Source organism: Thyridium curvatum, assembly GCF_004353045.1.
Source record: "Thyridium curvatum strain D216 chromosome Unknown NODE_68_length_238363_cov_78.500886, whole genome shotgun sequence".
Classification (NCBI taxonomy): domain Eukaryota; kingdom Fungi; phylum Ascomycota; class Sordariomycetes; order Thyridiales; family Thyridiaceae; genus Thyridium; species Thyridium curvatum.
In genome coordinates this window covers 34,722-58,069 of record NW_022156823.1, presented here as the reverse complement: position 1 = coordinate 58,069, position 23,348 = coordinate 34,722, and the positions used below count along the sequence as shown (strand labels likewise).

Sequence of the window (23,348 nt, the reverse complement as noted above, 5' to 3'; positions counted from 1 at the left end):
TCTTCGACTCTCTCGGCTGGTCTATTTCAAGCAACAGGAGTTTTATGTTTGTTCAGAATTCTCTCCTGCTTCCTGAACAATACTAAAAGTTTACTCAAGCTTCCTAAGCAAAGGTCCAAGTTTTACTCAGGCTTCCTAAGCAATGATCCAGCGTGGTTCATGGCGGGGTTCGAGACGGGACCTCTAGCTCTCGCTGCCCCTCCAAAGGTGCCGAAGTGTGACCGATCGAGGCATGTGGAATCGACCAACTACCAATGCGGCATCTCCGCCACCGCAACTAGCGTCCGCCGCCGTTCGCCGCTCGGTGAGAATGCCGAGACTCAAGTGGAGTGGCGATAATGAGCCAAGACTACGGCCCCAGCCGTGTGGCAGTTGGTGAAGGGACTGATGATTGCCGGGACGAAAGATGCGAGCTATGTCGATAAGCGATTGAGAAACAGTTGGCGAGCGGCTTGTTGTTAATCATCACTAAGCAACCTTTAGCACTGACTCAAGTACAAGTAAGATATAAGATGCAATAGCTCAATACCAATGGCTACTTACATAATGCCATAATGCATTCCATAGTGAATTTAACGCTCCCAAGGTAGAGGTTTCTCAGGTGGTCGATTGTCATTAGGTCATCGTGTCTGAAGAGTTGGTTTCTTAGTTCTCTCGCTCTGTGAACACTTCTTCTTCCCATTGTTTTGAAGACACCAAGTTATCGAGGCGTCCTCCATGTGTGGTGCAAGCTCTCGCTGGCTGATTTGTGGCTTATACTTTTTCTTGCATGTATCTGAATGTCTCGGTTGCTGCCTCGACACACAATTCGTTGAGAACGCACCAATTCATCATTGACTGAAGAGTCTGTGATATTTTAGAATTCTGCATGATAGCTGCAGGGATATGCAGGCCCCCGTCGTGAAATTCCTTGTACCTGACCCGGTTCGTTCGCGAAAGAAAGTCAGGAATGGTTTGCGTTTGTGAAGATCAATGTCTAGCAACTAGGACAATCGTATCCCATCTGCCTCATTGACAATGAGCGTGCTCTCTGCAGGGTTTGGATTGTCGCTCAAGCCCGTGACCAGCGAAGTGGAAATGCATCGTAATCTTTTAGAGGTCTAAGAATCGTTCTGCAATTTTGCTTAAATCCTTGATCCCACACCGTCTTACACATTCGGGCCACTTCTTCGACTTCCGTTGGTGAACTGAAAAGCCCTGACACCCAGCGGCATGGCAAGTTCCGGTGTCCGTTTGTAATCTCGTTTTCTCGGTAATGCATTGGTGTGGAAGCTGCTATGGAGATGTTGCAAGACGAGATGAGTCGATCAAGTGCTATCTTGTGGCCTAGTCAGTTCGTTCTGGTGGCCAGCAGCTTGAAGATGGAAAGCCCCAAAGAGACCTTTGGGAACCCACTTGAAGTGCGGCACAGTCGCTGTCAGGAGAGCCTTCGAGGCCAACAAAACCCAACACGTGCGGCACAGTATCCGCCCCAAAGCCATGGCCGTATCTCCCTTCTCAGTATTGTGAGGGAACACGATCCACTCAAGGCTTGATCCAGCGTGCTTTTCCGAGCTGTAACACCTTTCGTGCTGTTGTGACGGGTGGCTGTTACCTCACACTTAAACTCGTTTTTAAGGACACCAATGCTAAAGAAGGGGGCGGCAGCCTTCATGCTCTCCTCAGTTCGCACATTGAGGAACGTATCGCACTCAGGCAAACTTAATCTGCTACAAATTGCTTGGTTGGTTGAGCTTTTCTCAACTCCGTCGAGTTTGCGCACCACCCAAACTACACACCAGCTCGTGGCGGGGATGTATTTACCAAAGCTGTCTAGATTGAGCGAGCTTCGGAGACGGCAAGCAGTAGCTTGGTAGAAAGATAACACCTCGCTGGCATACGGCAACCCTGTCCGTGGCGTGACGCCCTTGGTAAATATGCAACCACGGTCAGGGGCCAAGGTACGCGAACAACGTCCAGTCCAGCCTCAGGATCCATGATCAATCATCCATCAAGCTCCATGAAACGAAACACTAGATCGCATTGGTCCCTAGATAGGAGCTTTACGATGGACTAGTAGAAAGCTTGTCTGATCTAAGCTTGCATCCCACGCGCAGCCCGCATGCATCCCGCATGAAGCCTGCGGGCGTCCTCCAAATCCCCCAGAACCCCACACCCCATGGGGATATCCGCCATGCGGAAATGCCACGGATGCGGCCTTGCAACAAAGCTGGCGGGGATGTAGATCGCTACCATTGGAGGAGTCCTCTAGTTGTTGTGCGGGATGGTTGGTACTTCTTCTAGATTGAAGTGACTTGAAGGCGTATGGTTCCCCTTGCGGAAGGTGCCGTGAAAGTCCGAGCATGGATAGCACCTCGCTAGAACATACAAGGCCACAAATATAACTCTCACGAGGATGCCCTTGGCCTTGAATATTGGCAATGTTTGCACCTCAGCCCCTTTGCATCGTCATATTTCTAGCTGTGGTTCTTCTAAACACCGCCAACGTGACAATGGCTTCAGAGAGCAAACAGGATCCGGACTCCGGTCATGTCGAGCAACCCATCGGAGGGGCGGTTGACATCCTACGAAATGAGAGTGCCGCTGATGCTCTTGAAGTGGTCACCCAACTGGAGCCCGTTGAGAAGTTCAGCAAGCGCATGATTCAACTGTATCTCATATGCGGTTTCATCTTCCTTGGATCGACCATGAGTGGTCTTGATGGAGCTCTTATGGGCAATCTCTTGGCGATGCCTGCCTTTCAGCGCCAATTTGCTGCTGATATTGTTGGAGTCAAGACAGGCCTGATCTCATCCATGTACGCCATTGGTTCGGTCTGTGCTCTTCCGTTCGTCGGGCCTTGCACCGACAACTGGGGCCGTCGCGTGGGCATGATGATCGGCTGTGTGTTCGTTGTCATGGGCGTTATCATCCAGGGCACATCACACCAGCTTCCACAATACCTCGCTGGCCGCTTCTTTATCGGCTTTGGCGGTAGCGTCGCCCACGTGGCATGTCCGTCCTATGTGGTTGAGTTCTCTCATCCGGTCAACCGCGGCGTCCTCACGGGTCTCTACAACTGCTGCTACTATCTCGGCTCGGTTCTTGCAGCTGCGACTTTGCGCGGGTGCGTCCACTACACCACCAACGCCTCGTGGCTGATCCCTACGTGGATTCAGATGGTCCTCCCGGCCCTGCTGCTCATCGGCTGCCCGTTCGTTCCCGAATCTCCGCGATGGCTGTACGTTCACGGCCAGAAGGCTAAATGCCAGGAGTACCTCACCAAATACCATGGCAACGACAACCCGGACTCGCTCTATGTTCAGCTACAGCTGCGCGAATTCGAAGAAGAGCTCGAGCTCGACGGTGCTGACAAGCGCTGGTGGGACTACCGCGCGCTCTTCAACTCCCGTCCCGCGGCGTACCGCGCCATTCTATGTGCCGTCGCCGTGTCGGTCTTCAGCCAGTGGTCGGGCCAGGCCGGCGTGACGTACTTCCTGCCGGCTATGCTCTCTACGACAGGAATCAAGGATGCGACCACCGTGCTGAACATCAACCTCGGCATCACCATCACGAGCGGTGTCGCAGCGTGCACCGGGGCCAGCTGCATGGACCGGTTCGGCAGACGAAAGATGCTGATCTCTTGCTGTGCCGTCCTCACCCTGCTGTGGGCAGGCATGCTCGGGGGCACAGGAGCGTACTACACCTCCAAGAACACGTCGGCGGCCCAGGCTTCGATCGCCTTCGTCTTCTTCATCGGCATAGTCTTCTCGGCCGCCTACACCCCCTTGCAGGCGCTATATCCTGCCGAAGTCCTGTCCTTCGAGCAGCGCGCCAAGGGGATGGCCCTCCAGAACATGGCGGGCAATGCCGCGGGCCTCGTCAACCAGTTCGCCCTCCCCGTCGCCCTCGGCAAGATCGCATGGAAGACGTACTTTGTCTACCTTGGGACGTGCTTCTTCATGGTGATCTACTACTACTTCCTCATGGTGGAGACCAAAGGGCACACGCTGGAGGAGCTGAATGAGATTTTCAAGGCACGAAACCCACGCAAAGCCTCGCTGGCCAAGGAAAAAGTAAACGAGACAGTCGCCCAAGTGCAGGAGCTCAAATCTGTCTAAGAATAGTCTGGGGAGTGGGGGCTGCCCCCAGTGATGCAGTAGGCTGGGACTTGGGGGTCGTCAATGGAGACCAAACAAAACATGAAGTAGCGCAGAGACCCAAGGCCTGAATTTGCCTCAGTCAGATGATTCCCAGTTATTATCTCCCACTACCGGGCATGATGCTGGGGCACTATGCCAGCATCATTTTTAATGAGAAAGCCATCATGTTCATTATGTAACATTTATACTGCTGTTAGGGCCCTAACAGGTGGCACTGTCTAAGAGATGCTAGCACTGAAAATCCAGTGACAGTATTAGTGATCTCCTCAACAGCTGTTACGGCCAGTATAGATTCTCTGTTACGGTACTTAGGGCTCTGTAGGCCTGACTGAAGCCAAGCTTCGGTCGGGCCAGGTCTTTTTGACGCAGCGTTTAGAGCGCTTTGTACACGTAACATGCCTAAACACCATAGCTACTGTCTGCATCTTGAGCTTTAAGACATTACAGCCTCCCATGATGTGACCAGCGGCTCCATTACAGCAAAAGACTTCCGAGTGCCTGAGGGAAGGGTTGATTGATAGATGGATAGCTCTGAGTACATAAGCGGAATTGTGATCTAGCGATATTGCTTTATTAGTGAAATCCGTTGACGGATACACAAGAATCAACAATGCGTGAAACCAAGGGGCGGAATGTCAACACTGATACAAAGCACAATGTTTATGGATCAACTTGTCTCTGTCAGAACTCTCAGGATGCACTCGCCGAGGATTATGGTCTTCTACCTGCTCCCTAACGACTCCAACCCCAGCGTCTCGAGTTGACGCCGTTAATACGGGGACGTGCACCCATCCCTCAAAATAATCAGGTTAAATCTAAGAGGCCATATCGGAATCATGAATCAAGACCGTCAGAAATAGCACGAGTGCTCATTGAGGCGACACTCGAGCCTCAATTCATCACTTTGGGGCCTTGATTTAACCCAGTGTCGAGACTAGCACTAGTATAGGGTGATCGTCGAGCAAGCGTCGTGATGCGCATGCTGTAGAATTGCAGCCTGCCTCCAAGAAAGGTTTAAGGTTCAGCCCCAAGCCGGGAGTTGTAAGCTCCGCGATTCTCCGATTGACACGGAGCCCGACTAACCAACGTTCCTCTTGCTGTTGATATGGCACTAGTGAAGCAGCGGTTGTAATCAGGGACCTATCCTTTGAATCTGGTCTCCATTTGATGCCGAACGTACCTCGGAAGCCATGATCCCCTCCTTCACAGAGCGGTGATCTAGACTGAGACTCATCATGACACTCCCCGCCAGCATGACGCCCTCCACTTAGCTCCTCCACACACGATCCTTTTAGCTCTCTCCCATCCAATAGGAATGAATCAGATCTTTGATAGAGAGGTCCGAGAGGTCCGGGAAAGCTGGAGCTGCCCATGGGGAAGAAAGATATGGGGAAAACGTGGGGTAGATATGAAGGAAATACAAGACAGAGGAATCCGGGGAGGAGCGCAGTCGAGTTTAATGGACTGGTTGTGAAATATATATATAGGCTTGAGGCCTGCGATACAACATCCGGCTCCAGCTGAATGAGAGGTGTTCTGAGTCTCTGTGTGATATCATCTCTCTGCCATTGTTTGTCTTGGGCGATATTATCCCTCCACAGCAACTCCACCATGGATACGGCTCAAAGAAGCGAAAGCAATGAAGATGCAAAACGCCACGAAGCAGGCGCTCCCTCCTCCGAGCATATCGACGATGGCACTCCGCCAGCGCCAAGTACCGCAATGTACCTGGAGCATGGTATTCAGCCGATCGACGAGGTCACATTGCCCAAGGGCTACTTCTACAGCCCCTTAATCCTGGGCACCTTCTTTGTAAGGGCTTTCCCCCATTCTAGACCAACAGTCTGTCCGTGAGGGTTAAATCTTACTGAGTCCCTCTACTCAAGGCGGCTGCACTTGGCCTTACCTGCGGAGTTAGTGCATTCGCTATGATCGCACCAAATCTCAATCTTATCAACGCCGATATTGGACCCAGTGCAAATATTACCTGGGTTGCTATTGTCTATAACCTCATGATGGGCCTTGGATGCACCCTCGTTGGACGCATAACCGACATATTCGGCCGTCGATGGTTCTTCGTCGGTGGCTCCCTGTTGGCTGTCGTTGGCAATATCGTATGCTCAAGAGCCAGTACTGTCCCTATCATGATTGGCGGGATGACCATGATTGGCTTCGGTAAGTGATCGCGCTGTCTACTTGATCAAGAGTCCTTGGCCCTGACTCGCTATGACTCTTAGCTACTGCCTCCCAGGCCTCGTACTTCTTCGTTGTCGGGGAGTTGGTGCCAATTCGGTGGCGCTTTCTTGTGTCCGGTCTAGTGTATCTGATTGGAACGCCATTCAACATCTTCGGTGCCAAGCTTGGCCCTGTCATCGTCCAAAATTTAGGCTGGAGGTGGATCTTCTACATCATGATTCTTCTTAACGGTGTGGGATGTACTTGCTGGTTTTTATTCTATCATCCACCCACGTTTGTCATGCTACAACATGGCCATTCTGCAAAGGAGCTGGTACTTGGTTTTGACTATGTTGGTTTTGTCTTGTTTTCAGGCGGTATAACGCTGCTCATCCTAGGATTAAGCTGGGGAGGCACTCTCTATGGTACGTACAGCCGCCCTTTTGCCCTATACATTCCAAGATCTGGTCCTTCTAACCTTGCAACAGACTGGGGCAGTGCGCATATTATATGCACTTTGACTATTGGGGGCGTCTTGCTAATTCTATTTTGGCTCTACGAGCTTTTGGCCAAACCGAATGAACCATATATCCCCATGAAGTTGTTTCGAAGACGAGGTTACAACGCTGCTGTCCTGTCAGTGAGTGTTGTTGCTATGGGCTACTACGGCTTTAGGTAATACCTGCCCCCTCATAGCTCAAGTTGCTACTTATCTAATCATGATCGATCTTCCTTTGTAGTATCTTCTGGCCACAAGAGGCTGCAACACTCTACCCATCCTCACCATCTACAAATGGCTGGATGAACCTAGCGGCCTCGGGGATGTTCGCCTTTGGCGATCTCGTCGGCCTCCTAGTCGCTTCCTTTATTCGACGCCGGCTTAGGTTCTTCTTGATTGGTTGTATGATACTGGCTACCGTATTTGGAGGGACAGTCTCTGTGGGCACGCAGCATAATAAGGGGACAACGGTTACACTACTAGCTCTTTGCTGCTTTTCCCTTGGACTTGTCGAGAGTATTGTTCAGGTTCTGGCCGGCATCGCCATTGAGGATCAGAACGATATCGGCACTGCTATCGGACTGTCAGCCTCCGGGCGCGCTTTCGGGGGTGCCTTAGCCACGACGATCTACAGCACCGTCCTGACCAACCGCCTCAAGACGACGATTCCCGCCCTGGTCCCGGCTGCAGTGGTGAAGGCCGGTCTACCGCAGACCTCGGTCCCTCTGCTTCTCGAGGCCTTCCAGGGGCTATTACCTGCAGACAAGGTCCCTGGACTGACCCCGTCGATCATGGCTATCGGGATGGACGCGTACCAGACGGCGAGCGCCCAGGCCTACAAGACCTGCTTCTTGACGAGCATCGCATTCACTGGCTTGGGTTTGATCGCTGTGTTGTTTTGCGAGGACGTGGATCCCAAGTCTGATCATATCGTGGCCAAAGAGCTTCACTCCAAGAGCGATGAGAAGCGTCTCGAGTCAGAGGCGGTCCATGTGGAGAAGCAAGGAGCCTGAAGAAGAGATTCTTGATAATCATGGTGACAGGCCCGCCCTCGTAGTGTTGCTCGAGTCTTGGTGCTGTGAGTCTCATCTCTCAACATTGAAAGTTAAAGGAAAATGCAATTTAGAACGACTTCTTTGGTAGTAGAGTTGATAGCTACCTAGGAGTTCCGACGGCAGTCATCGCAACAAATAAACAGACTTGAACTCAGGGCATAGTCACCTGCTCACAAAAGAGGCAAGTTGCCTTAAAGCTGTCAAATAGTGGCACAGAGTCTCCCAACAGGGCAATCTAAGAACCGCATACGTTCCAGATTTTCGGGCTGGTTAACCGGGTTCCTGGATTGCCTTCCCAGCAATGCACTCAGAGTCGAGTTTTCATTTAATTAACCCCATCACGCGGACCTCGTACAGCAAGTCAGCCAGCCAGTATGACTCGGCAGTTGTGAAACACGTGGGAAAGTAGTTGATATTGGGCTTGTCATACGGTTGGAGTGCTACATATGGACCGCCAAGAACGCGCAACTCCGGCCGGAGCGGAGGATGTTCTTTCGAGCTGAACCCGGTCCCCGGAAGCTGGTGCCGTCTGTCGTAATTGGGTAAAAGGTAAGAAACCACCCGGACACTGAAACGAAAAGGGGGGTTGCTCGTCTGATCACTTCCACCTCTCAGGGTGGTTCCCCGCTACGCAGAGTCCAGGCCCAGAGGATAAATTGCAAATACATTGCCCAGCCCTGGTCAAGGGCCCGAGCGAGACTGTCGTCTTGCCCGCTCAGTGGTTGCACCGACCCATGGCGCATTAATATATCGGTCCTCCCAGTGTGTCATCATAGAAATTCCTGGTTGACCCTGGATGCCCACGGGTTCCAATTTAGCCGGCTGGTGCTCTCCCTCATGTACGCTCATAAGCGATGGCGAGCTTAAATCCATTTTTAGTAGCAGCACGGGGGACAGAGATTGAGGCTAAATCGGCCACTGAACCACAGCGAAGGTAGCAGTGTGACGTTGGTCTGATTCCAACTTCCAGACTGGGTGCGCGGACAGGACGGAGGACGGTCGCCTCGTGGCAAGTCTGGTTCTCGGTTCTGAGAAGGAGGAGGAGGTGGTGGTGGTGGTGCTAGTGATGTGGCTGTCGCCGCCGCGTCCAGATTCTGTCGAACGGCCAAGCCCCCCATTTTCTCTAGTCTCATTGCGACGCTATCTCTCACAAAGAAGAAGAAACCTGGGTAGGGTGGCTTTCTGGATAGCGACGTCGAGAATTGCTACTGAGAAAGCCCGAACATATATCTCCGCCTGCCGTTCGGTCCATTCTGCGAAGGTGATGATGTTCTGGGAAACGATCAACAGACCTCCTCCAATCATCCTTCAGTACCAGTGCCACTGCATGAGCAAAGACACATGATGAGACTCCCTGCGCCAGGTCTAATCGTTGCGGCGGTGTTGGCTACTGCCACGCCCGCACTCGCGGACAACTTCTCGGCCTCATGCGACACGGACTCGATCGTGATTTCGGGTACCGTTGTCACGGCGACATGCAAGACCCTGGTGGGAGGGAAGCGGTGCTCGAAGCTGGACCTCAATATGTGCCTCAAGAACACGTATGGGGCCATCCAAGACGATCCCAGCGGCAAAGGGTAGGTTCTCTGCTTGAACAGAAGCCCCCCCAAACGTATGCAAAGGAAAATTGGCCACTGACTGTTTGGGTGTGATGTGATAGGCCTCACATTGGTGATCAATGCAGTAAGTCGATTCTGGTGGTAGCGAATATGTGGTGTGCAGCAGCAGAACTGATACAGGTGTGTAGTAAACTGCTCGAATGCCAAGTCGAACGATGGTGTGCTGATGTCCGGGCCAACCCTTTTGCACTGTAATTGCGACCCTGGTGCCGGTGCGCCAAAGCCCAGCTGGCCCACGGCGATATTTGACATCAGTGTGTAGACGACACTCTCAAAGCGTCCCAGGCCTTTGTTTCAGTGTGTTGCTGACCTGCGAACAGATACCATGATTGACAACCTGGACGGTTATTTGAAATGTCACGGGCATGTTGCCAGCCAGTGCTAAGCCGGGGGATCATGCAGATGAGTTGGTCAGTCGAATCTCAGTCGAGGGTGTTTGTCATGTACGATTGCAGCAGTTTAGAGTATGAATGGCCCAGGCACTAGGATGGGCCGTAGAATTGACACCTATTCTAGGCAGTGCAGTATTGCGCTCTGCTTGTAATTTCTATTGCTTTGTAGCTCGGGTGGCCAGTCGACCGGTCCCTCGTCCCAAGTCGTGGAAATGCGATGAGACAGTCAACTCGCGGCGATGCAACAGGCGTGTCCAATGCTCAAACTGTACATTGGGCAAGTCCGTGTTCCCTGCTCAACCAATCGCATTATTTGAATTTTAAAACGACGGTCCGTCGATCACAGGTGATACGAACTTGGCACGGTGTGTGGGTTCGTCTCTTCGTCATAATTGTCGGCAGAGCCTTCGTGGCTCATTCGGTGACGGCGATTCAGGAAATGTCGTCATCCACCTCCATTTTCTCTTCTGCTGTAGTCACACCCTTCTTTCCGTCCTTTGATTCAGTGGCATCTGTAGCAGAAGCGCATATGTCAGTACCGGTTCCTCGAGGAGGCGTCCTGGCTGCTGCCACCTACCCTTCATCTCAACCTCGCCGTCGGCTTCCGTCTTGCGCTTCAGGGCATACCCTATTTGCCGCTGCAACTTCTTCTGCTTCTTGGCGCTGAGCGCCCTTCCGGGACCGCTGGTAGGAAGAATGCCTGGGCGAGCGCCGCGCTTGGTCTGCGCCTTTGTGATGGTCGACTTGCCGGCGGCGGACTTCTTTTGACGATCCTTCTTGACTGAGGCGCGGCGGGCGGCGAGGCGGTTCTTGGAGGGCCCGTTGGGGTTCTTGACGGACGGCATGATGGAGTCTGTACAGTGAAGTACTTGTTCGGCTTGTGGAGGCAGACGTGCGTCTACTCAGTCGGCGGGCAATGTGGAAAGGCGATCTGCGAAAAGATCGCGGGGCGACTTGTCGACTTGGTGCTGAAGTCAACTTTTTTTCGTTATCTAATCTTGGTGGGGCCAGTTGAATCAATTGATTGAAGGTATCCAAATGGATCTAGACCATTCGATAACATGGATCGATCTATGGTGGAAAGCTCCAGGGCTGCCCTCAGCACATTTTAGTGCAGTTGACCCCAAATTCAGTGAGGTCTTTGTCGAGCTTCAGTGCTGACTCCTTGTCTACACCCGCTAAAATGAAAGCCTGGGGGTGGAATACCCTCCAGAATGGATGTGTGTTGAACACCAAAATCCATTCCCGTCTTGTATTACAAAATAACAAAGATGTTGTCCTTCTTGCCTGGGTGCTTGATCCTTTCGTCCGGATAATCTTTTCTTGTACCCGGTGCGGGGTGCAGCCTTCTTCCTAGACCCGAGACACACATCATGAGAGTCCCTCTAATCTGTGTGCTCCTCCCGCTCATCAAACAAGGATCTGACGGTGGGACATGACCTTCAACGACCGGTAATAACGTCCTTCCAAATATCTGTACTCATGTGTGCTACTAGGACCTCTGGTGCGTTGCCACTTCAGATCAAATTTGTCTTCTTCAGACCGAAACCTGGGGAAGATGCAGCAGCCTGAGACGCATCGGCACTGATCGCCGCCCTCTCCGCAATGCGTCCCCTCTCACACATGCCGGACGTGTGCCGCTCCGGCCAGAACCCCGGGTCAGCCTTGTGCACAGAGTCACACCATTGCTCTCATGGGTCTCTTCTTCCAGTCGAACGCGGCCCTCCTGCAGCGCAGGTCTCGTCCCATGATTTCTCCATGGGGCAGGTGTTACGGCCAAGAACGGATGAAAGAGGCTTCCTGCTGGCTCCAAGGTGACATCAAGAGGGGCCAATAGTTGAAGAACCTGGGGAACAGTCCTCGCTTGTGCCAGATCGACACATGCATCAGGGTTCTTACTCGTTTCTTACCTCCCCTTGGCACCGTTGGCAAGTCTTGCCACTCCAGGTCGAGACATGGTCGGACATGGTCCGAGAGACTCGTGGTGCTCCGGCGCTCGAGACGGGACACCCGTCTCTTTCGGATTTATACCGTTTGCCTGGTCGTTTCTATCGTGAGAATATTTCCACTTTTTCTGTCCTCTCACTTCGAGTCTTTCTTTCTCTCCGCCCAGGCTCTCCTTCATTCTTTTACAACCGTTGCAAAGCAAGACGTCAGCTCAGATGGCTGGTCACCAGTAGAGCATCCTTTCAGTCGTGTGTTGGTTATTCGCTCTTTTATCTGTTGCTCTTTTCCTATTGCCAGCATCGAACTCAGCCCTCCCGGTCAGGTCGAACGAGCATGGATGCTGTCACGTCTAGCACAGTTGCTACCATCTTGGCTCGGAATCATACTAGTGGACCATCGGTTATCCTTCTTAGTGATGGGAGCGTCATCGTTAGTGATGGCTCTCATGATGACCTGGGGCCTCAGATCAACCTCGTCATCTGGGCCTTGACGGGCACATCCTTTGGCTTCCTTGTTCTGAGGATCTACTGCAAGGCCTTGCGTCAGCGCGGTTACTGGTGGGACGACTATGTTTTGATACTAGCTTGGGTGAGTTTATCACCGTCAGCCTGACCCTCCACAGATGGTTTGATTCCTAACATCGAAGGATAAGATAACCCTGGCTGCTGCATCTGCGTTCACATCAGCCTCTGTGAGCCTGGGCTACGGCAAGCATCTCTGGGACTTCAAGCAGGAAGAGTTGATTCGCCTCCCCCTATTTGGACAGACAGCCGGCTTCTTCTCCATCCTCGCCGCCCTCTGGAGCAAGACGTCCTTCGCCATGACCGTTCTGCGGATCTCGAGCGGCTGGATCAGACGACTTATCTGGTTCATCATCATGTCTCTCACCATCGTCATGGGTAGTAGCGCGCTTTTCCAGTGGATCCACTGCATGCCGGTTGAGAAGACGTATGATTATCGGGTCGAGGGAACCTGTTGGGCTCCCGGGATCATGGTTGGCTATTTCATGCTGACGACTAGTGAGTGCTGTTCTGTTCCCCATGACATTATGTTACTATTTACTGATTTGAGTCCCGCTCAAGTTTGGTCGGGAACCATGGACGTGGTACTGGCGCTTCTGCCCTGGAAGATCATAGGTGGTCTCGTGATGAGCAGGAAGGAAAAGATCGGTGTCATGGTTGCCATGAGCATGGGCGTGTTGTGAGTAGCTTCTGCGAACGCCCGAATGACCTCCCGCTCATATGACCTTCGCAGTGCTGGTGCAGCGTCTCTCATCAAAGCCACAAAGGTCGAAAGCCTCCGGAGTCCGGATCCAGGTAAGTAATCTCTACCCGAGCTATGATTCTGAATCCACTCGTACTAATCTTGTGTTTGTTGCAGCGGACACGATCGACCTGGTGATTTGGGGCATCGCCGAAGGCGCCATCACCATCATTGCCGCTTCCATCCCGATCCTGCGAGCGCTACTCCGCGACCCCAACAAGTCCACCACGGACAACGTCTCTCATTATATGGAACAGAAGCCGTCCCAGGCGGGTCAGGTTTAAGGCCAGCACCTCTCAGTGCACAATATACCTCCTGGTCGTGGATCTCTGCCACACTACGCATTATCATGCATTCATACGGGGCTCGATGTCTCATTCCCCCCCCTTCCACTCTTTTTCAGCACGACGACGAACCTCACAAATGATTTTTGGGAAACGGCGTAACATGGTCTATCATATTTCCTTGGGAGCGACAATTTCTTCTGGTTTTTTGTTCTGTATGATATCAGAGAGGGTACTAGCCCCAATGCATGGATTCTGAGGAGTTACTATGAAGTGATGACGATGGACATGGACAGGGTTTGGTTATCTGCTTTGTGTGGGTGTTGGGGCTTACTCTCATTGTTGGTCGGTCTGGGCGCAACTTGCTTTTTCAGGAGGACGGGTTTGCGATCCAAAACAGTGTGCGAATAAAAATGCATTTGGGAAGATGAGATGGCCGTGTCCGTATAGATATGGGCCCATGCAGCCTACGGTATTGTTGAGTACATACTACAGTGGCTGTGATGCAGTCTTCCGTGGTCAGAACCATTCTCGACATGGCCAGAAACCTTTCTCAAAGTACAAGCCAGTACTTCCTGTGGTTCTCTGATGCGGTGTGTAATGAGCTTACCATGTGCTCTTCTCTAACCATTGTATATTGTATTTCATGCGCTTAAAGAAAAGATCTGCTATACACACCTACTTGAGCCACCACTACGATTGGGTATCTTCTTCCACTGCACCAGGTCTCGCAGCAGGCGCCAGGCCGTGCTGCGGATGCGGAGCCCTGTTGGGCCGCACAACGGAGAACCCCTTCTCCGCCGGCGGAGTTGATTTCCTTCCCGTCAAGCTCCACCCCTTAACTAGATTCCATTCCCAAGGCATCTTCTGCTGCGCCTTGGAGGACGACGGCACTGAAGCCGGCGGTGACGATTCGGTGCTTGGTGTCCCGCGGGGTGGCGGCGCGGTGTAAAACAGGTCTGCTTCCCGGAAGGAGTAGTCGTTCCACCTCGGGCCGAGGGGCATCGTGCTGTCGGCCTCGCTCGCCACAGACACAACAGACCTTGCGCCGTCTTTGCCGGCCCAAGTCGATGAGTTTCGCAGGTCCACGTCGGACAAGGCAGACGCCGATCCGGAGTCTACGGACCCATCCGAGCTGGCTGGCGGCGACGCTGACGGCGTAAAAGGGGAGCGGGATGACGCCCTGGAGCCGAGGGCAGAGTTGTTGAAGAAGCGGGACGCCTCGCCGGGGGCTGCGGGCGTAGGGGATCTCGGGGAGCGGTAGAAGCGAGAGGTCTGTGAGTCGTGAGATCGGTCGAGTCTCCGAGTTGGCCACGCATCGTGACGAGGATCCCATATGTTGCCGCTAGGCTCGTAGTCACGCGAAAGAGAGTATTTCCCGTCAAGCGGTGGTGACGTGCGGAGCATGGAATGATAGTCGTGGGATGGCGGCGAAGCGGATGCGTCGCGACGCTGAAGTTGGCGTAGGCCGATCACGGGTGCATCCTGATAGACAAGCTGTGTTAGTAATACGGTGGCTTACTAGCAAAGAGCGATTGGAAACAGCATCACCCACCCTTACCACGTCCTTGCCTGTCAACAGACGCAATCTCTCACGGATAAGCCGGTACAAATGCCAACAAGACGGTATGAAGAACAGCCCAATCAGCCCCACGGCGTATAGCAACAGCGCCGCATAACAAGCAATGCTCTTCACGTTGAGCAGCTTGGACGGGCGGAAGGTGGAGGGCACAAAACACGCCAGGATGATCAGCCGGAGCGGGATAACCGCGAAGCTGCTCGATGTCGGCGGAAAGGGTCTCAAGATCCGAACAGCCATCAGCATAAAGACCTCGCAGGCCATGAGAACAGCGAGCTGCACCACACCCCACTGCTGGAGTCCGCCAATGGTCAGGCCCCGGATCATGTCGAGCACAAACAGGGTCATGACGAAGATATCATCGCGCCGGGCCTGCGCCCTCTCCTCGGCATACTCGCCGCCGCCAGCTGCTTCGTCTCCCCAGACGCGCTGGTATCGGTGCCTCCGATGGAAGACCATCGCACCTAGAGTGGCCGCAGGCACGCGCACCGCGAGCCAGATGAAGGCCACGATGATAATGAGGAGGACCACAATGGCTAGCGCCATGTGAGCCGCACCTAGGCTCTCAGAAAAGGTCAACTGGTAGGTCGACAGTGCGATGAGCGGCAGAATGATGTATGACAGGACCAGTCTGAGGACACCGTTCCCGACGCGCACAGCAAGCGCGCGTTTACCGGTGCCGGCACCGGGAGCCAACAACGGCAGCCCCAAGACGTTCCGTGGCCTCACGGTCTCGAGCAACCACAGGAACAAGCCGAGGGCTGTGGCGATGCACGCTGTGAGGAGCACCATCAGCAGCCATGTGTCGCACGTCATGGGCGAGCCGACTATCTGGGATATGACCTCGAAGCCCGGGTAGCCGCCGTAGGTGCCGTTGACCTCGTAGAGGCCGTCGCTCACGCCGGGATACGTGGTCACCATCCTTGGCGGGAAAGAAGCCGGTAGACCGTAGAAACTTTTGAGGGGGAGGGCCAGGTTGGCGAAGAGGGCGAACCAGTTGAGTTGCCCTACTACGGCAGGGTAGAAGCCTGGAAAGGCCAGGCTCAGACCGCCCGTCAGGAAGATGAATTGCAGGAAGTGTAGGCAGTTGGCGGTCAGAGGAAGGAGGGCAGGCGCAGCGACAGGCATGTTGCTGACCGAGACTTCGCTTTTGTGCTCGGGTTGCGGCTCTGATGCCGCGGCCACGCTCCGCAAGACTGAGACGAGGAAGACGAAAATGAAGACGGATAGAGGCCCGTAGCGCAGACCCGGCGAGATGGCAGGCGTCAGCAGCGACGAGATGCATGTCGCGTCGTCAAAGACGGTCGTGTTCAGGTGCGCTTGCAGTCGAATGGTCGACAACGCGGGGAGCTCGCCAATGTCGTCGCCTGCGAGGAGCGTCATGCTCACGCGGCTCGAATTCAAGGGCAACCAGACGGGTCTGTGGTCGCCAATGAAGTCGTCGCAGTCGAGCCGTGCTCTGGTCGTGTGCGAGAAGGTCTCGTGTCCGCTCAACGCGGTCCAGTCGAGCTGTACCGTCGCCTCGGGCCAGGCGCCGTTGTCGACGGCAGCCGAAGCCGGAGTGTCGCGGCAGGTGATACCGCTCTGGTGCCGGACCAGGCTGATCGCCAGCCGCGATGTCGGGGCATTCTCGCCGGGGCTTTCGAGCCACGCATTCAGATAGAAAGGAATGATCCCGCTGCCATGACTGTCGTCGCACAGCGACCACTGGAGAAATGCGCCAGCTGCTGGCGAGGCCAGAAAGACAACGAAGAGCCGTACAGCAGAGGCAGCCGTGGTTGTGAGCAGCATTTGGCCAAGAGGAGTGACAAGTCAGTTGTTCACACTGATAGGAATGCCGCGTGTGTGCGCCCCTTGTCGTATCCGTCGCATGTCCCGCCTACTTTACCTCATTAGGTTCGACCTTTCTTCTGATGCCAATGGTCGAATCTTTGTGAGGGAGTAACTTGAAGAAGAGACTCTGCTTCCCAATCGAGCTTTGTCAACATTGCTACCAGGACTAGCTCGTATCTCAGCACTCGCAAAGCCACCACCACACAGCCGCATTAAAGCGCTTACGCGTGCGTTTGTACGGAACATAACTATTAGCACTTCGTATCCAGTAAATTTCTTCAGGGACCACCCAATCTGGTGCATAATATTCAAGGGTGGAACTCCTAACTCGTCCTAACTTGGATAAGCGCTTACCTTCGTAGGTGAGGCCAGACCAGATTCCGAATAAGGGATGATTCAGGGGCACAGGGGCTACAAGTACTCCCTTAAGGCGGTCACAACAATACGACCGGCAGAATGAGATACACCGCCTCGGATGTGCTGGGTTGGCACCTGGTGCACTCACTTAAAGAGTTATGTGGTTTGCTGTTGATCTTCCTTGCTGGGATGACTAATTCAGCCTTTCCAACTTTCAACTTTAGGAAAGCTGATCTCTCTAGATGAGAGTGGTATTCTGTTGTCTGGGAATAGTCAAGGGACAGGCTAGATGGGCAACAGAGCTTAGAAAAAGTATGTCACCCAGTGGTATCCCAAAGTGATGGAGCGGCGGAGGTTCACTTAGCATGGCTTCTAGTAACCTCTTATCAAGTTCGACAGCCTGCGTCTCATCTTTTGGCCCTATCAGCCTTAAGGCGTTGAGGCATCCCAGACAAAGGAAGCTCATCCGCAAATCTATCCTCCAAGAGTCTCTCTTTTATGGTTATCAGATCTGGAAAAGGGAATGAAGTGTAGATGTATCTGTGGAACCGGCATCCTGCCGATTCTGATATCAGGACCATGCTTCGGCGTACGGCGGTGATGATAAGCATACCGTCGCGTGCTTCCTTTGACAGTAAGCACGCGCGTCTTCTGCGGGTGAGTCCAGACCAAGGGTCACTACCCCGGATTATCGACATGGGATGGCATTACGCGATATCACCCTTTGCATTAACTTTATCAGTCTGGAAGCTTTGTTCCGAGTGGTTAGTCACTGGTGCGGTGGCTGCACGACCGGCCCGGTGCAGCTTATCTGAAGGGGGTTCCATCCCGGCTCCAATGCCGGGTCCATAATTATGCTGGTCATTGAACCTCTTTTGATGGGATGGCCAAGATTCTGGAAATGCGGGGTGGCGCTGGGCTACGAGCGGCAATAATGTTCAGTGATAGAAGTGATGAAGAGAAGTGCAGGGGCTGGTGGAGTGTGGGTGCGGAGGTGGACTTGATGGGGACTGACCACCTCGATATAGCGATTTAGACTAGCAGTAGCCCTTCCACCCCAAGATAACCATTCTGGAGATCGGGTTCTCGGCTGATCACGGGATTACTTTGCCCGGCTAACTACATGGGTACCATCTTAAAGTATGTTTTGACTGTTGCTCTGCATTATCTCCTTGCCGCTTTGCCAGTATAGTCTGTCATCTTGCGTCCTTTTGTTGAACCCTGCATAGATATCCTGTAAAGCGAAGGGAACGAGAGATGAGCAAGGTCCTGTTGACAGGTTGGTAAACATCTACGTGCAAAGCAATGTATTGATCCATTCTATTTGATACTAACCTAAGGCGAAATAGGTGGAAATGGCTTCGCCGCCACTCATATACTGAAATGTTTGTTAGAACACAAGTAAGTCACGCTTCTCAAGGAAAGTACAACGACACCAACTAACAGACATATCCGACCACCCAGCTACCGTGTTGTAACAACCGTAAGATCGAAAGAAAAAGGCGATCAGGTCCTTGCGGCGCATAAAGGTATCTCACAAGAGAGACTGTCATACGTTGTAGTTGAAGACATTGCCAAGGAAGGCGCTTTTGACAATGTAAGTCGACTTCTCCTTAGCAATCCTGAAAGCCAACTGACTGGACACAATCCCAAGGCAGTACAATCCGAACCTGCCTTCGACTTTGTCATTCATACTGCGTCCCCATTTCCAGGCGTAGTCAAGGACCCGGTAAAAGACGTCTTAGACCCGGCTATCCGAGGCACAGTTGGTATCCTGGGCTCGATCAAAGCCCACGCACCCAAGGTGAAGCGTGTCGTCATCACGTCCTCATTTGCAGCCATTGTCAACACCGCGTCTCCTCCCAAGGTTTACGACGAGTCGTCGTGGAATCCGATCACATGGGCAGAAGCTGCGTCAGACCCCTCCAACGCATATCGCGGGAGTAAGGTGAGATATCTGCTCGCTCACCCAACGTACAGGCTGCGCAGAACTGACAGGACACCAATCCCTGATATAGGCATTGGCAGAAAGAGCCGCCTGGGATTTCGTACAAGAACAGCAACCAGGTTTTGAGCTCGTCACAGTATGCCCGCCACTCGTGTATGGACCCGTGGCGCACCATCTTGCCAGCCTTGACACCCTCAATACATCCAACACGCGGATCCGAGACTTCATTCAGGGGAAGGTTGCAGGGCCTCAGCTGCCGCCCACAGGAACATTCCTGTTCGCAGACGTGCGGGATCTTGCCCAGGCGCATGTGAAGGCACTCGAGGCTCCCGATGCGGCTGGGAAGCGTTTCTTCATTACCTCAGGTCACTGTTCAAACAAGGCCATAGTGGATGCCATTCGCAAGGCACACCCCGAACTCGAGGAGCGACTGCCTCGTGAGCCCATCGACGACTTCCCTGCAGATGTCTACGGTTACGACAATTCAAGGGCCCGGGAAATCCTCGGAATCAACTTCCGGACGTTGCAGGAGTGCATAGGGGATACTGCTGACTCTCTGCTCAGATTGGGTGCTTGAGTTGGGACGCAGTCCTTGGATACAGTTGCGCATCTAGAAGAATTTCAAGATAGATGATAGAAAGTCAGTACATGGCGATAATGCTTATCCATTCTGATAGAGTCAACACTGCATTATTGTATTTTGATGTGCTTGAATCACCACTGGAGTAAGATGGTTTCTTCAGGCTGATAACCAGACACCATCTTCCGCTACAGAGTTAATACTGTCGCTTTTTGCCACTCATCCGGGGTATGTTGAAATCATGCTGGCGACAATTGGCCACGAGGCAGATTCCCGACATCCGAGGACCCCCTTTTCCTCATCCTCCCCGTTACAGAGGTCAAGCCCGCTCTGCGTCCTTTGATCATCCCGATTCTCGGAGATTGACGCAAACTGTGGCCAGTGGAGCGGTCTTCTCCGATAACGCTTTCCCCGCAGCCGAGTCGGAGATCCACCGCCAACGGGACCTGGCGCCTTAGGTGCCGGCATTCAATGATATCATCTCGGATTGATAACGAAGCATTCGGCCAGTAAAATACGCCTGGAGCTGTCGTGTTCTTGTGCCAAGTGCAGTGTATAGCAGGGTATTCGTGCGCATCAAACAGTCAGAATGGCGGTATCACAAAACAAGCATGTCGTCTTTGACGTCGTAGGTATGATCGTGGCTGGTCCCCAACTGTACCCCAATCCGAATTGTGCGGCTTATCCAGAATCTCGACAGGAACCTGCGTATCCTACGAAGCTTTCTTCGACGCCCTGGAGGCCCGGCTAGGCGAGCGCTTCAGGCAGCAGAGCATCGGCAGTCGCATCTTTGGCTACGCCTGGATGGAGGCCGGCGAGAAGGAGTACACCTACCTCACGCTCGCCGGCAAGTACACTAAGTTCTTCGACATCTTCCGCGCGATATTCTACCGGACTTTGCACCAGGCGGGCATCGCCGAGCCGAGGAAATTCGCGACCGACGAGGACCGCGAATTCCTGCTGGCCTCATACCGCACGCTCAAGCCGCGCGAGGGCCTGAAGGAGTGCTTCTCCAAGCTGCGCGAGGCGGGCTACACCGTCTGGGCGCTGACGGCGGGAGATACCGAGAGGGTGGGCGGATATCTCGCCGCAGGCGGCGTGGATTTTCCGTCTGAGCATTTCGTTTCGTGCGATACCATCGGCATAGGCAAGCCGTCGCCCCAGTCCTATCAGCACATTGTCGACAAGTTCCCCAAGAGCGATCAGCCTATCGACCTCTGGTTCGCCGCCGCGCACATGTGGGATTCCGCTGGCGCGAGGAATTGCGGGTAGGCTTTTTCTTTCCTTTTGGGTCGTTGTGCAGCCTCTTCTCTGAACTAACTCGTCGTTGTAGTTTCAAGGGGGCTTGGGCTTCTATGTGGGAGCAGGAGCCTTGTCTCGAGATCTACGGCGATATGGAGGTCATCGCTGATAGCCTGCCTGCGATGGCGGATGGCATAATCAAGTACTCTCCGTCGAAATAATGAAATATGTCTTGTGTGTAAAGTACTATATAGATTTACTCAGTTGCATACTCTGAAATAATATGCAAGAGTTAGAAGTCCAAGTTACGAAAGTAATGCAAGATAATTACATATGCCTCTGACAATTGTCCAAGAATACCGTATAGTCAGTGGTGTCAATTTGATGTTTCACTTTCAGTCTGAATTAGAACGGTCTCTTGTGTCTAGGTCTAACTCGCTCACAGAATACTAACAGATTTCAGCAACTACGGCTTCTATAAATCTCCTACAGCCTTGACTTGACCTTGCTTCCATGGTCCCGTTCATGACCTTCCAAGACATCGTTCTTCGTACTGCTCAGTCTTTCTTTCGTGATCTTGAAAAGCGACGGCATTCCTGTCTCCTCATAAGGCTTTCCGTGCAACAGCATATCCACCATGCCCTTTGCGGAGAGCAAGATCAACGGCATCCCGTGCCCGGAGAACCCAGCAAGCGCCATCTGACCTGGCTTGTCCGGGATCTCGCCTACATGAGGCATAAAGTCGGAACTGTATCCCATGACTAGAAACGAGTTAGCGCACTTGCCACGCATCCAACCTAGACACAGATCAACTCACTTCCTGTCCACACCTTATCCGTGTACGCTCCGCTATTCTCCCAGCCGATGAATGTCCTTTGCATTAAGCCGTCAAAGTGACTCTTGGCCGGCTCGATAAGTTTGCTGTCATCCCATACGTTGTACCAGTGCGAACGGTCAGACCAGAAGTTCGGCTTGGCACCGCCGACAATGATGCTCCCGTCATTTCTCGGGATGAGATAGTCAAATAGGCCCTTTCCGTATCGGATACTGTAGGTCTGAGGCAGGAACGGTGCTTGGCGGCCCTTGGGAACGACGATACGACTGCAAATTCCTCTTACGGGGATGATGCGATCCTTGAACTGCGGCGCCAGCTTTGAAGTATACGCATTGGTGGCGTACAGCACTTTCTTCGCCTTGATCGCACCTCGCTCTGTCGTAACCAGCCAGCGTCCGTCGGCAAGGGGTGTCTCGGATACGCTGGTAACGGGGGTGTGAGTTTGCAGGTTGGCGCCTTTGCTCACAACCCCAGCAAGCAGATGCATCACCATCTTATACGGCCAGATATGTCCCGCCGTGAAGGTGAAGCAGTTCAACGCGCCCTTGACACCAGATACCTGAAGTTCATCAAAAGTCATTAGCAACCCCTGATGTGTGTAGAATAAATGTATGCTGGTGGACTTACACGCTCCGCATCCTTTCGTCGTGTATAATGCACATCCTTCAGGTTCGCAACTCCCGACTTGGCCAAGATTTCAAAGGCCTCTTCGGTCTCTCTAGCCAGACCTTCATCCACCGTCACATCACAAGCTCGGGTCAGCGTGAACTGGCAGTCGATTTTCTCCTTCTCTACGAGCTCTTTGACAGCAGTGACTTGCGAGGCTTCAAAGTCGGCAACCTCGACAGCCGCGCGCACCCCGAACTTCTTGATGTAGGTGGGGATGTTGAAGTAGACATCCGGTTTCAGGTGGCCGCCTGCCTCAAGGTGAGTCCTTGCGCATCATCAGAGACTGTGGACTTCACAGACGTACCATTGCGAGCAGTAGCTCCCGAGCAAGCCTCTCGGGCCTCAAGGATCACAACCGACGGAGGCGACGGGTTGTCGGCGTAGATGTAATGCGCGAGGGCCGCACCCGCGAAACCAGCTCCGATGATGACAATATCGCTTTCAGCAGGCAGCTCTGGAGTGCTGCGGTGGCTATCGAGCTCATGGAGCTCTGTCCTCCAGAACGACTTGGTCGATCCGGGAACCGGCGTGGGTCCGTCCTGCTGAGCCATGGTGGTGAACGCAATCTGCTTGCAGATGAGCAACAACAGCCCTATCTCATCTCACGAGCGATATGTCTGTCTATCTCTCTCTGATATACAGGCTGCCCGAGATATATCGTGTCTGGCACTAGTCGAAATTTTGGACCCTGAAGCCAAGAGATAGAGGTTCTGTGGCATGATTATCGAACCGGTCCGATCGGAGCTAGGCCGATGGTCCTGCCATCCATTCCCATTTTCGTTAGCAGGACTGTCACTCTCCACTGCGATTCCGAATACCGGCCCGGCTCCGCATTTTTCTCCTCACCACTCGGTTCTGTCCATAAATTCTGTTATCAAGGACGGGCAACTCCGACGTTGTATCCCAGGTCGTGGCGAGCGGGGAGAATG

General features: G+C 53.3%; 8 protein-coding genes across 8 annotated transcripts; 5 read left to right on the top strand and 3 right to left on the bottom strand.

Annotated features, from left to right (window-relative positions):
- Positions 1-2,492: 2,492 nt before the first annotated feature.
- Positions 2,493-4,100, top strand: E0L32_009395 (uncharacterized protein; the record flags this gene model as incomplete). Its single annotated transcript, XM_031144356.1, has 1 exon — positions 2,493-4,100. The coding sequence occupies one exon, from the start codon at positions 2,493-2,495 to the stop codon at positions 4,098-4,100; it is 1,608 nt and encodes a 535-aa protein (XP_030991062.1).
- Positions 4,101-5,753: 1,653 nt separating this feature from the next.
- Positions 5,754-7,829, top strand: E0L32_009394 (uncharacterized protein; the record flags this gene model as incomplete). Its single annotated transcript, XM_031144354.1, has 5 exons — positions 5,754-5,954; positions 6,029-6,317; positions 6,380-6,742; positions 6,806-6,992; positions 7,058-7,829. The coding sequence occupies 5 exons, from the start codon at positions 5,754-5,756 to the stop codon at positions 7,827-7,829; spliced, it is 1,812 nt and encodes a 603-aa protein (XP_030991061.1).
- A 2,485-nt stretch (positions 7,830-10,314) lies between these two features.
- On the bottom strand, positions 10,315-10,727 carry E0L32_009393 (uncharacterized protein; the record flags this gene model as incomplete). Its single annotated transcript, XM_031144353.1, has 2 exons — positions 10,315-10,394; positions 10,460-10,727. The coding sequence occupies 2 exons, from the start codon at positions 10,725-10,727 to the stop codon at positions 10,315-10,317; spliced, it is 348 nt and encodes a 115-aa protein (XP_030991060.1).
- A 1,435-nt stretch (positions 10,728-12,162) lies between these two features.
- E0L32_009392 (uncharacterized protein) lies at positions 12,163-13,376 on the top strand (the record flags this gene model as incomplete). The annotated part of the gene is made up of 4 exons (XM_031144352.1): positions 12,163-12,417; positions 12,476-13,029; positions 13,084-13,145; positions 13,210-13,376. 4 exons carry the CDS (start codon positions 12,163-12,165, stop codon positions 13,374-13,376), a joined length of 1,038 nt encoding a protein of 345 aa, XP_030991059.1.
- Positions 13,377-14,069: 693 nt separating this feature from the next.
- On the bottom strand, positions 14,070-16,746 carry E0L32_009391 (uncharacterized protein; the record flags this gene model as incomplete). The annotated part of the gene is made up of 2 exons (XM_031144351.1): positions 14,070-14,861; positions 14,938-16,746. 2 exons carry the CDS (start codon positions 16,744-16,746, stop codon positions 14,070-14,072), a joined length of 2,601 nt encoding a protein of 866 aa, XP_030991058.1.
- Positions 16,747-18,528: 1,782 nt separating this feature from the next.
- E0L32_009390 (uncharacterized protein) lies at positions 18,529-19,670 on the top strand (the record flags this gene model as incomplete). The annotated part of the gene is made up of 5 exons (XM_031144350.1): positions 18,529-18,546; positions 18,592-18,628; positions 18,708-18,742; positions 18,800-19,093; positions 19,164-19,670. 5 exons carry the CDS (start codon positions 18,529-18,531, stop codon positions 19,668-19,670), a joined length of 891 nt encoding a protein of 296 aa, XP_030991057.1.
- Positions 19,671-20,262: 592 nt separating this feature from the next.
- On the top strand, positions 20,263-21,136 carry E0L32_009389 (uncharacterized protein; the record flags this gene model as incomplete). The annotated part of the gene is made up of 3 exons (XM_031144349.1): positions 20,263-20,305; positions 20,374-20,941; positions 21,007-21,136. The coding sequence occupies 3 exons, from the start codon at positions 20,263-20,265 to the stop codon at positions 21,134-21,136; spliced, it is 741 nt and encodes a 246-aa protein (XP_030991056.1).
- A 265-nt stretch (positions 21,137-21,401) lies between these two features.
- On the bottom strand, positions 21,402-22,970 carry E0L32_009388 (uncharacterized protein; the record flags this gene model as incomplete). Its single annotated transcript, XM_031144348.1, has 4 exons — positions 21,402-21,676; positions 21,733-22,309; positions 22,378-22,667; positions 22,724-22,970. The coding sequence occupies 4 exons, from the start codon at positions 22,968-22,970 to the stop codon at positions 21,402-21,404; spliced, it is 1,389 nt and encodes a 462-aa protein (XP_030991055.1).
- Positions 22,971-23,348: the final 378 nt, after the last annotated feature.